This window comes from Triticum urartu, chromosome 4A, assembly GCF_056163025.1.
Source record: "Triticum urartu cultivar PI428250 chromosome 4A, HENAU_Tu73, whole genome shotgun sequence".
Lineage (NCBI taxonomy): Eukaryota > Viridiplantae > Streptophyta > Magnoliopsida > Poales > Poaceae > Triticum > Triticum urartu.
The window spans coordinates 498,719,710-498,733,289 of record NC_141876.1 but is presented as its reverse complement, the minus strand read 5'-3'; the positions used below and the strand labels follow the sequence as shown (position 1 = coordinate 498,733,289).

Genomic DNA, 13,580 nt, shown 5'->3' with positions numbered 1-13,580 from the left:
TCCGTGTGCAGCCATAAGCCATTATGGTCTCTAGCATAGTTGAGTAAGGTGTGTGACCTCTTTCAGTGGTAGGCTAGCAGATGTAGGGGAAAGTAGGTGGTACTGTCTACCCAGAGTAAAGAGTTAATGCTTCAGAACGACTATGTCTCGATCATCCGATCATGGATGTGGTCGAGTATTGTGTGGAAAATGTGCAAACCTCTGCAGAGTGTACAAACTAATCATGGTTAGTCGTGTCCCCGGTTATGGACATCTTGAGTATCTGGTATTTGAATTATTGATTGATCTCATCACTTTACTTAATGAATTTGTTGGGTTATTGATTACTATTTTGGGATTGAGTTGGAGGAACCTTCTCAATAATGACATAAACTTTGTAGTTAAATAGAATATGATCCTTTGTTGTAGGTAAAAATTAGTTTTATGCAAATGATAACCGTAGAGCCTCCACCAGCCAAATATGGATGTAGTGATAGATGTTATCTGTTCATTGCTCTATGGTGTTATGTTGCCAGCATATTCCATGTGCTGACCTACACGGCTGGAACATATTATGTTGCAGAATTTTCAGACGAAGAGTAAGGTGCGATAGGTTGTTGTCATGCACTCAGTTTTTGTCGCGGAATTGGATGGACTCATTTATCTTCGAAGATTCCGCAGTTATCTTATTTAGATGGCATTCAGCCATATTATTGTAATAAGTACTCTTTATGAGACACTCGATGTAATAAGTGTGTGATTGAACTCTGTCATAAATCCTCGAGTACTGTGTGTGTCAGCAATACCGATCCAGGGATGACACATAAGCACAGAGACTACGGTCCATTGGGATCGGGTCGCTACAAATATTTATGATCTTTCACAGCTAGGTGCTATTTTTAGAGATATCGAATATCAACTTAGAGTTGGTTTATCTGATGTATCTGTTAAACATTGTAACCGGGAATGTAACCATGCTGCACACACTCTAGCTGCACATGGCACAACCATGAGTAGGAGTACATGGGAAATCTGGCTTGACAAATTTCCATCCTTTGTATCAAACTGTGTAGCTGGCGATTATGCCAGCACTGCTTAATAATGGAATGCTGAGTGTTCCTTTCAAAAAGAAGAACAGGCTTTGGTGCAATGATAGATTACAACGAAGAGGTTGGCCCAACGGATATCTTTGCCAATGCTGCCTTCGCAACCTTGAATCCTCATACCACTTGTTCTGGGAGTGCAAGATTGCCAAAGTTTTCTAGAATAAGGCAACTCTTTGGGTTGGATGCAGCTCATTCACTGAGCAAAACTGGTACTCCTAGAAATCATTGTTGGATATTCTGTCGGCCATGAAACACAGTTGCCCAACCTTCCCACAAAAAGGCCCTCGAGACACTAACTATGATCATCTTATGGAGGATTTGGCGGGAAAGAAACGAGTGCACCTTCAGCGTAAAAATTGCTTCGGATGTTGACGTACTTCAGGCCGTCAACAAGGATCTTGATCTTTGGTGTCAAGCAGGAGCAAAGCACATTGAGCCACCCTTTGGGGTTTTACCGAGAGATATCAGCTAGATAGCCAGGTTTTTCGGTCATCTGCCTAACAAAACGACCTTGTTGGGCACGGGTGGCAAAGTTTTTTTATATATATTTCTCCTTGATCTCTTGATCAGAATCCACCTTTTGTATTTCCCATGTGCTTCCTGCTATGATCAATACAAGCCAGCCAGCTGCTGGATCTTTAAAAAGAAAAATGGTATGCTAGAGTTGCAGCTACTAAGATACAGTAAGTTGCTTGATGCTAGAGTAAATATGATAAATGTCAGAACTTCTCTTCCCGCCAACTAAAATGTGTTGAAGTTGATCTACCTATAGGGTAAAAAAAAAGATATATGCTTTTTTCCTAGGAATGCGCTGTAATTTTTCTCGAAATACTCCCTCCGTCTGAAAAACCTTGTCCCTCGAATAAATGTATCGTGAGATCTTCAAGAGAGAAAATTATGTGTGAGAACCCGGAATTAACTTCCAGATCCTCCTGTGTATATTTGTCAGCCCCAGGATCATTGTTGACAACACAGTGAAATGATATCATTGCAGAATACGTAAAAGCATTACAAGTAGTATATTTGTCACAAGACATACCTAGTGAGATGTCTCATGACATTTACAATCAGAAAACAGCGGAAAGTAAAATGCATAGTGACTCCATCTCAGCCACAGGCAGTCGATGTAGTCCACGTGACCTCACTTCTATAGATCACCATAGTAATCGTAGTCATCACCTTCATCTTCATGCAACTCTGTTGTCAACAAAATTATTGCCATGAGTACATTACGTACTCAACATGCCTCCCACGGGGGAGGACCTAATAGCTACATGTGGCTTCAAAGGAAGGCTGTATGACTCATTTGCATAAAGCTAATTTTGTTTGACAAATAAAGCAGTTGGATAAAAGCTGTTTTTGATGAGAATGTGTTTTATCTCCAGAATAACTTTCATCAAAGTGAGGATCCTCGATCAACTCACACTCTTCATAGGTTCCAAGAATAGGGGTAAAGAGGGAATAAGCAAGACAGGTCCTGTATGTCAAGAAAGATTCATGTGCTGTCCTTGACCGTGGACACGGCTATTCGAATAGTTTTACACTCTGCAGAGGTTGTACACTTTACCCACACGACACAATCCTGACTTGTTGCCACTAGCCGTCGCTAGCGTAGTACACCATCTGGTATACCGGCAGGGAGATTGTGACAAGGTCTTTGGACTAGATCCCCCAAAGATGTGACATGCCCACCGGGTCTGGCGCATGGAACTGAGAGTATGTCCTCAAACCGGTCCCCCCATCTGTGCCGAGGATACTCCCCGCAGGGCAGCTATCCCATCTACGGTATGGCGACATCGACACCTAAGGCTGACTAGCTTACTTGACCAAGCCAGTGCCCATATAGCATGTGGTTGTACTGTTATCACAATCTTCAAATCCAAGACTTATTAGGCCTTAAGCGGCACGGACGACTGATTGCCCCCTTCAACCTGTGAAGGGCAGCCAATCGCTCCCTCAATCCTTGATTCAGCTGTCGCCCGCGCCAGTATTCAGATGGTAAGTTTCACCCATAGTAGAAGAGAGTAGAGGAGATCAACAAGGCCAACTTGCCTAGCTTAGCGAGCTCAATAAATAAGTTTCAAGTGTCAATGACTAAAAGGCCATTCAACAAAGCACCTATAGGGTAATAAGCATGGCTAAGCATTTCTACTCTACCAGATTACTATATAATTCTACTCGGGTGTCAAGTGAATAGACGACAAGCGGATCAGGGTAATGTGTCAATCGACACACTAGCTACGAGAATTAAAATAGCATTCATATAGTAACCATAAAACACAATGAAAATTTGTAAACATAGGATAAGTATGATCAAAGAAGGAGGCATGCCTTCGTTGTTGAGTCCTTCTTCGGTAACCTGTTTCTGTCCTTGTCCAACCTCGCCACTCCCTACTCGTCGTAACGATAGCAAATGGAAAACGAATAAATACCAAAACAATAATATATCCAAATAACATCCCAAAACAAATTAAGAGTGGATGGATAGCGAGATATTGATCAGATGGAGATTCTGAAATGAGATAGCATGATAGGGAGGTAAGTAGAGAGGATTCAACGAAGTGACAAGGTTTAGGTTGACACAACTATGGAAGGCTTGGAGATCAAGACCAACGTTCTAATATTAACTAATAGTGCCCACCACACATCACGACTTAAGGAACTACTATATAACAAACACAATAACATCAACACACATGGAATGGAACCGACGTATGCATTTTAACAACACAATCACAACATGACATGATAAAGGTAATAGTTAACCACAATTAGATATTTAGATAGAATCTAAATATTTATAATGGTCAATAGAATCCAAACATATACGTTAACTCTATAATAACTCCAAACAAGTGTTCTATACGACAATCAAAGCAACATTATAAAACATAATAGTTAAACGAGCAAGACATCATTCAACAACATGTGAATTGATCTCGGTCTAGCGATAAAACATTATTAAAAAATAGGATCAACTCTATTATAACAAACCAATTTATTTGTCAAACAATTAACAAGAAACTATACAAGACCTGGATCAAAAGAGTGAACTACTATCCAAGTATCCATACATGATATGATTAAGATTAATGATCAACCACAAGTAAATACTTGGATGTATCCAAATATCTATAATGGTTAACAATAAGCAAAGACTAAACACCAATCATAACAACTATTAGCAAGCATTTCTATAACAAAAGAAAAACCAATGCTATCACAAAACTAATTGAAAAATTAAATAATCAGACACATCATACAAGGCATGTGAGTATAGAATCATGAAGAGGTCTTATCTAATAACACAAGCATTAAACATATGAATGACCATGAGAAGATACTAAACTAGGACACTCTTTATAATAAAGGAAAGAAATAATATCCAAATGACCTCTAGCAAAAACATTACCACAACATGATTAATAACAAAGCAACAATGTGCACTAAGCATATGAGAAAGACACAACTCAACTATTGAAAGGTAAACTATCCTAATCATGTGATGAGCTAATGCAACATGTACCAAACACTCATAACACTAACATGAGACAAGTCAAGCATATATGAGAAACACAAGTACAACTATGCCACATGGAATATAATAACACATGAAAGATGACTAGCATGACTTGATGTCTAGAATTTCGCATACCACAAATGCAACAGTAAGATAGACCAGATATGATGCTAAGCATGGATGATCATCACACGAGATACCAAAATATGATACCAATATATAGAATACAACCCACATCAATGGGATAACTTAGTTGATATCAACTACCATGAATATCCAAAATGGCAAGAGCACACATACTAGTTATGTCATATAAGCATATGGGCATACCATACTGCATTTAGGCAAGTAAATAACTAGATCATGGCATCTACCAATTCAACATGTGTTATACTCGCATGAGTAAGAAAGTGGCATGTATCTATATTTAGCTCATCCAACACTAGCAAGTACCTAAAGTACACAACTAGGCACCATACGACATAAAAATTGGTACACACACATGATGCTATCTAATTATGCAATCACAACAACATGGCACAGTATTGAACAAGCAAGAAGTTATTTGATAAAAAAAAGTACGAAATCAACAAACTAGTATCATGTGAATCGTCTCAATGAAGGCTAACCATATGTGCAATCACACGGTAGTCCATACTAGTAGTGCTATAACACATGGTAGGAGACAAATAAACAAGCATTCTACTTGAAGCAATTGTTAACATGGCGTGGCAATGAACTAAGATAAATAAACACACATCAAACAATTATCAAAAGTAATGATAAAGGTTATATGCCATAAGAGTAAATTCTATATAGCAATACAAATATGAACCATGTCATAAAGCAACCAACCATGAATCTAGAATGGTGACATATAGGAACAACTACACAAAATGTGTTATGCCATAAGGTACTATTATGGAATTGTTCTAAATTAACATATCACTTCATTTAACATCTAGAACCTAGCATAAAGAAAACTATGCAAAATCACACACGATAAATACCTAAACAACTATCATAGGCATGACATGATTTCAAACCAATAAAACAACACGTGACATGGATGAAAATGAACATGTGAACCATATCTAAGATATACCAATTCTAAGCAACAATTAAAATTAATCAAGACATGAAGTAATTAATGATTCAATGAACAAAGCAAAGCCTAGAATAATCTATAGAATTTAAGCATGGCGAACATTCAACAAAAATTGTACACATGCATAAGATAGCGCTACATGCTATGCAACAATATCACATGAGACAATTTACAAATATATAATAGGTAAGTAAAAGAAATCCTTACAATAAATCTAGTCAGCCACATCTAACAACTAAAATTATGAAATAATTATGAGCGACTCCTAGGCATGTCATGAACATATAAAAAAATATCAAACCAACACAAAAGTTTACTGATCAACTACCACACATAATAATAATTTGCCGAAACTTGTACATAGTAAAATCATACGACTACATACCCCATGAAAGAAATATCAAATAACTATAATTGGTAAAATAAATAAATCAAGCAATCATATATATACGAGACACACAAATTATGAGATAGCTAGCACACACTCCTACGCCTATCAAGAACACAAGAAAATAACATATTAATAAATAGTCCGATAAACAACCAAAAATCTATAATAAAACTCGATTAACCAAACAAGTAACCTAACTCCGCTACGGGATTGCTACAGCCATATGAAACGTTTCTTGGGAGATCAAACGATGAACAAAAACGATGGAAATGTGACCATGACCTACGATTTATGCGACGGATAGCATCCACGCGCCCAACTATAAAAATAGGAGGAACTATGATGTCTAGGAGATAATTTGAATGATGTTTTGAAGTCGCACAAAAGGAATTGGATAGAAGCTCACCGAGCGCGACGAATCGATCCGACGAACTCGATGAACAGTGTAGACGAACATGCTGAATTCTTCGTGTGTGATCGACGGGACATGTTCCTTCTTTCCTGAATGGAACCATGGTGTGCAGGGGAACCTTCTGGCGCAAGGGCATGGATGGAGATGGTCTGAGTCACCGGGATCGAAACCTTGCGTCCATGGAGCTTCAAAAGTTCAGTGAGGGTTCTTGGGCAGAGGAGGAATAGAGAGGGCATGAGGACTCATAGGAATGAGAAAGGAGATCGTGGTGGACGTCTAGGTATCTTCAAAAGTGAAAAGGATTGAGATTTATGGGAGTTGAGGGGAGGGCATGAGAGTGGCTGAACGTTTCTTCTTCTCTGTAATGTGTGCGTGCGAGTACATGTGGGTGGAGGAAGAAGAAGCCCTTGCGGTGGAAGAAGTGGAGGTGCATGGTAAGCCTCTCCGTTTTAGAAACCGATGGGTTTATGGAATTAAGGAGGGCAGCAAATTCCTTGTGTCCTTTCCTTTTCTACATGTTGATGTTTCCTCTGAACTTACAAAGAAAGGAAAAGAGGGGTTCGCTCGGGAGAGATGGGCCAGTTTGGCCAGCCCATAAGGTAGAGGGATGGGTTGCCACAGCCCAACATAGTTAGCAAGAAAATAAAAATGGGCATGGCCCAATCGGGCGAAAGAAAATGAGAAAAGAAAGAAATCAGATTGTACCTTGAAAAATTATGGCCAGGGTTTGATAGAGAAGGATTTGATAGAGAGAATAAGTAATCAGAAATTGATTTTCCTTTTAGAAAATGAAAATCTAGAAAGGGATTAAAGTTGGAGCAATAGCAAACAACTTTAAAAAAATAGTGACGCATAATTTAATATGCCAGAGGCAATAAAATAAACCCAACTACAAGAGAAGAACAAAACTGCAATTTTAATTTAGGTTGGTATTAGTCAAATTAAATCCTTTAAATTATAAAAGTCCAATTTAAGCTTTCTAAAAAAACAGATGAAATTTTCTCGCCTTGATTTTTGGAAAAAAATCTTAAACATTCCGAGAATCGGGATGTTACATTATGTTGTTTCTATGATGCCCATGTTTTAGATTTGGCGCAGCGAGGCGCATGAAAAACACACGCTGCCACGGGAAAACGGCGCAGCTCCTCCTTCTAGTTCCTTACAAAAATCTGAAGAAGAGTCGCTCGTGTCCTTACAAGTTCTGCTTTGAGTTGGGCGTAACAGAGGCGAAGAACGCCTGGAACAATTTCACCAGACAAAGAGACAACCCAGAGCAATCAACCGTTGTAGTACCATCTTGAAGAGCGGTTGAAGCACAATAGCAAACCAAGTCGGGGCATCCCCAGCATCAGTGGAATTTCCACGTCGCACGCAGAGATGGGACGTTTCATTAATCCGCTGCCGCTCTCTCAGCTCCCCCTATACATCACACGCACGTACGGCACAATCTCAAGCCACGGATCGGTAATTTCTACTGAATCAAAGCCCAAACCCTCGTCAGATCGCGTCGAGCGAGGCTGCTGGCAGAGCACACGAGCCAACCAACCAGCCAGCCCCAATCAGCGTCCGTTCGATTATAGTACACCGGCGATCGTCGGCGACAGGCACACCAACATAGTAAAGCTCGCTCTGGGCGGCGGCTCGCTCATTGCGCGCGCTCTCTGATGACGTCGAAGCCCATCTCGGAGCGCTCGGTGGCCTGCACCTCGTAGTGGACCCCCTCCAGCACCCGCCGCAGGCCTTGCTTCGACGTCGCGTACAGGATCTTGGCCCTTATCCTCGACGCCGCCGGCGACCTGAATGAAGAGAAAAACAAAGCAACAAATCATCGTCATCAACCAATCGAGTAATGCATGCATGCATCCTAATCCCACTGAATTATGACGAGACTACTTTGTATGTACTCGTGTGAGGCCGATGCACCAGCAGCAGTTGCCATCGAACAAAGCCAGAGCGCTTTAACAAAAGGAGACCGGCTGCTGGTGGACAATGGAGAATGGACACTCGACAGGCTTGCTAACCTAACACTACTTAAATAGCCAGTTCTGCTGTCAAGTGCTTTAATCGTGCTTGCTTTTGATAAGATAATCCAAGGAGGACAGGAGGAACTGATTGATCAAACTGCCCACTTTCGATTAAGCGCTCCCAGTGAAATGTTGACTGAAAGACAATCGTAAAAGGTTACTCGTATGGGCGGTGCCTGCTTTCGATGAGGGGCGATAAATCTAATATACAAGGACAGGCAGATCTGCACAACAGATGGATACAGGTCTCCAGATCTGATCTGATTAAAGAGCCCGCCCGCCCTAGCTGTGGGGGTTAAGAGAAAAATAATGCAGCGAAGAGTACTAAAGACAACAGTAACAAAGATGCCGCGGCAAGGACAAAGCAAAGCAAGAAAGAGAAGCATGATGATGGCCCTGCCAAGAAAGTTTGGCCCCCGTCATGATCTCGACCAGACCTGCGTTTGAGTTTGACAAGGCAGCGGAGGGTATGGGCCAGACAACCAACCTTTGTGGAAAATGGAAAAAGCTTGATGCGTGTTCGGCGTTCCTCCTTTGCGATAAGGATACGGGGCTGATTGCAGAGTCATTTGGTCTGCAGATTTCCTGTCAATTTCTCTGGCTACCTTGGTCGTCTGGTGTGAGCATATTGAGAGGAGATGCCCCCCATATCATCTTAATTTTAATTCTGGGCTTCTGTCTCAGTGACGATGCAATGTGTGGTTGCTTGATTGCGATTTTGTTTGGTAGTAGTTGGTAGGACTATGGTCAATTGATGTACTAGTAATTTGCACCTGCGTCATGTAATTACTACCAACTTGGCGTTAGTGCGTTATATAGTGCAGAGGACCAAAGAGGATTTGGTATCTTGGCTAGTTTCTTGCTGGCAGCTGCCGTGGTTTATGAATGGCTTGACTTGCATGTCTTGCAAGAAATTGATGTAAAACCTACGGTTCGGACAATCAAAGCTGTTTACAAGGAATGCTTAGCCGCCAGAACCAAGAAACCATCCAGCATCGCAGTATCCGCATCAATAATTATAATTCGTAATCAGTATGGCTAATAACCGAGATCAGCCGCCATGATTTTACTCGATTCGGCGGTGAACAAACGAGAAGAAGGGAGTGAGTGGAATTAAGGGAGGGATCCAGGCGAAGAATTACCATGCGATGAAGAAGATCTTGCTCTTCTGGCAGTTGTCGACGGAGACGAAGTCGAAGTCGAAGACGGCGTAGCGGCAGTCGTCGCCGGGCAGCGCGGCGACGAGCTCCTCGTACCCCTCCCCGGGGCCACCCACCTTGTCCACCAGCACGGCGCGCGTCCGCTCGTCGATCTTGTACACCACGAAGCGGTGCACCTTCTTCCACTTCATCTCCGTGAACCACCGCTTGCACTCCTCCTTGATGTTCATCCCCTCCGTCGCCTGCACGCACCATCGGTCGTTTCAGACACGTGAAGGAAAGCGGCGGCGGCCAAGGCCTGGATGGGTCCTTACCATCTTGTAAGCCATTGCCATGGCTGCAGGTCGTCGCCGGCGAGGACGAGGAACGGAGGGAAGGATCGGTGGGTGGAAGAAGGGAGGGGTTCTTCCTTGGCGCCGCGTTGGTTGCTTGAGGCTTGAGGAGGGTTGCCTGCCCCTTGGCCTTGTATGGGTGTGGGTTTGGTCCGCCTGTCTCTTGACAATTAGGTGAGGCGGGGCAGGGTCGGCTTTATACAAAAGAAGTGTGGCGAGCAGCCCAAAATTCCATTCGCCTCCTTTTATTATATATAAAAAAACAAAATGAAAAGGCGAGGATGCAAATGCAACTGGGGGTACGGGCGTCCCTCCCACACATGCCTTCCTTGTGCTGCGTTGCCTGTCCATTTCTCATCTCAACAATAAAAAAATAGGGATAACTTTTTGTGATACAGAAGAATTATTATCCCCTTTTACAAATAAGGAATTCTTGTTACTTTGTACTGGATAGATATCTGAACAAGTGAATGGATATCCCTTCAAGATAACAGTCTGGCTGCCTAGATTGCTCCACCGTCGTCGTTAATCATCGGTTCTTATCCAATGAGCGCGCCTTTTACATAATCACATTCACCCGTTAATATGACGAAGATGTGACACGCCACAGCGAGGAGCAGTAGCACGCAGTGGCGTGCAATCATCGTCATGGCGATCTGAATTACCACCAATGATCAATGATGGTGCCGTCGGCAAGACGATCCTGCACCAAGATTCGCGCTGGTCACCGGCGTACGCGACCGCGGGGCATGGAAGAAGCTACCGCACGCCCCGCCTAGCATCTACGCAGGCTCGTCGTCATGACCCGTGCGTGCCCATTCTTTGCTTCCAAGGGAAGAAGAAGAAGGGGGCAAAGGTGAAAGAGGAGAACCAATTCGCCATTTGCCGCGAGAAAAGAAGAGAAAGCGGCGGCAGCTGGGGACGGGGACTCCTCTCCTCGATGCTTTTTCCGTTTTTCCTCGGTTTCACGTGTGCGTCGGTGACCTCACACATTTGCTGGTGCGCAGGACAGAGCCCTTTTTTCTCTTTTATTATTATTATTTCTAGGTGGGACGAGGAGACCCGCTGGCGCGAGATTGAAAGCTGCTCGCGGTCGCGCACCGGCCGTGCGGGGCTGCGTTTCTCCAACCTCCCGATTGATGGCCGATTTATGAGGTGCAGAAGTGGTACCGCCGCATGGTCACCGGTGGCATTACTTTCTGGCGGGCCGGCGGGCCAAACAGTACGGAGTACGAGTACGTAGTTGTGAAGATCCTCGGAAATCTGTTTGCGTAAATACGGATTGCGCCAACTAAATGGAGCCCGGTTTTTCATTTTCCTTTGAAGATAACCACGAATCTCGTTAAAGCCAGCCAGCCAGCCAGCCTTTTCTAGAATCGCTAGAGTCAGGTAGGCAGGGCTGAAAATGATGAGCCTGCTTTGCTATTATGTCTGCTCCGAGTAATCATCATCTTTTGGCGCTCTGACGTGCGCGAGTGCTCACTCATGAGCCATCGGGTCGTAGGCGGCTCTCCAGTGCTGATGTTTCCTTTCGTTTCAGTTGATTCCGCGTCAATGTGAAACACCACAGACCACGCGGGTAAAAGATGGAATCATGTTTTCTCAGACTGAAAATAAGCGCCAGTTACGATTTTCAGGTTCAAAATCAATTTAACCCAGCAAAGTCTCACGATCCCGTCGCATTTTACTTTGCTTGTACGCAATTCTTTTCTTCTTCTCTCAATTTCTCCTGTGACTTGTGCCCACGATTCAATTGATTTTGTATTGCGTACACTCGCAAAAAAAAAGGATTTCGTATTGCGTAATAATTAATCATTTTTAGTTGCGTCAACGACTGAACCACGGCGCGCACTTATTATTCGGACGCGATCAGAACGCCGCGTCCCCTAAATAAATGCAGACGTGCAGCGGTAGGACCCCCGGTGACAGAAGGACGACAGAGACACCCGACGCGCGGGTCAAATACAAACCGACACGGATGCGGTATTGCGTCTGCACACAGTATCTGGACAGAAGGGCTCCGGTGACGTGGAGGGCATGAAGATGGGGATCGGATCAACGCTCGCCGACGAGGAGACTCGGCCAAACGCTGACAGCTTACCTGGGCCAGGAAAATCTCATCTTCATGGGCGCGAGTGCGCGACACGCTCGCCGGTTCTGCACGCGCGAGCCGCCGCCGACGACGACGAACGGAAAGGACGCCAGCGCTGGCTGGAAAAGGGGCCGGAGAGCGACGGGTCGTCGTCTCGCCGTCGGTCCGCAGTGGAAGAAGAAGAAGAACAAGAGAAACGCGACGAGGGTCTCCTGTCAGTGCTGTACCCGCTTGCTGGCCAAAGGCGGGGCACCGGCTAGAGGGTCCTAGGGTGATTGCCTACGGAGAGTCGCTAGCGGACGCTTTGGGGGCTTTGTCTAACAGGAATCAGAGGACGGGAAGGCCGGAGAAGCACCCGCTTGGCTTCGTGTGGTTAGCGTCCAAATGCAGTGCTGTAATTAGGCGCGGACGCGTCAGTGACTGCATGGATTGGTGCTGGAAATGGCGATGTGACTCGTCAATCAATCGGTGGAACTATACAGGCAAATAGGCTAAAGCCGCGAGAGAGTGGATTTTTGAAGCCGGGGTGTATTGGAGGACCTTATTTTAATTACTTTACAAATCACATTTGAAGTTTCAAAAAAATTCCGAAAATAATTCTACGTGATCATATGGATGTATATTACACCTGTGTAAAGTTTGGTGAAGAAATAAGTACACATGTGAGCTATACAAAAATGACAAAATGGTGATTTCCAAATAGTGAATAATGCATGCATTGTTCATCTTTCTAAATTCATCATTTTGTCTTTTTTGTGTAACTCACATGGTTACATATTTCAGCATAAAAAATTGCACATGTGTAATACATGTCCATATAAATGTGTTGATACATTTTCAGATTTTTTTTTGAAACTTCAAAGAAGCATTTTGGCACTATTCAACATATAGGGCTCCAATGCAGCTGTTCTCCAAAGTGACTTTTTGAAAGCCGCGACAAGTAATAAGGATTAGAGAGAGTACAAATTGTATTAAAGTTAAGACATTTATTTTAAAACGAAGGAAGTACTGCCTACAAATTATAGTACAACGGAATTTGTATTATTAAGTTTTAGTAATTAAACCACAAAGGGGGATGTCTTTGGAATATTGCCCGACAATAGGCCCTGGATGCTCTAAGAAAATATACCCGTTTACTAAGGGCATCTACAAGCTGACCCCTCAAATTGTTTTTAAACATTTAGAATAGTCTGATCAAAAAATCACCTAATCGGATTCCTCAAAGTCAACCCAAACGTATGACGTATGGATTGTCCGACACCTCTAAAACCTGTCCATACATTCGATGGATTTTGGATGTCTGGGCGGTGTCCACCACGTCAGACCGTCCCACTTCGACCCCACATATATCATGTCCATATTTGTACCCCTGACCAAATCTTAGACATATTTGGAGTACCATTACATTCCACTTCCAGTCCACTCCACCCAGCTCCTCTGGTGATTGTTGATCATT

General features: G+C 43.2%; 1 protein-coding gene across 1 annotated transcript; it reads right to left on the bottom strand.

Annotated features, from left to right (window-relative positions):
• Positions 1-7,787: 7,787 nt before the first annotated feature.
• LOC125552302 (actin-depolymerizing factor 5) lies at positions 7,788-10,267 on the bottom strand. Its single transcript, XM_048715797.1, has 3 exons — positions 10,015-10,267; positions 9,683-9,942; positions 7,788-8,312 (listed from the first exon to the last, which is right to left on the bottom strand). Exons 1-3 carry the CDS (start codon positions 10,033-10,035, stop codon positions 8,162-8,164), a joined length of 432 nt encoding a protein of 143 aa, XP_048571754.1. The 5' UTR covers positions 10,036-10,267; the 3' UTR covers positions 7,788-8,161.
• Positions 10,268-13,580: the final 3,313 nt, after the last annotated feature.

Bases quoted from the DNA above. Each gene is read 5' to 3' on its own strand.
- LOC125552302 (XM_048715797.1), bottom strand. From the start codon at position 10,035: ATGGCAATGGCTTACAAGATG. The intron at 9,943-10,014 runs GTAAGGACCCAT...TGGTGCGTGCAG, and splicing joins TGGCAATGGCTTACAAGATG to GCGACGGAGGGGATGAACAT. The intron at 8,313-9,682 runs GTAATTCTTCGC...CTCTTCATTCAG, and splicing joins AAGATCTTCTTCATCGCATG to GTCGCCGGCGGCGTCGAGGA.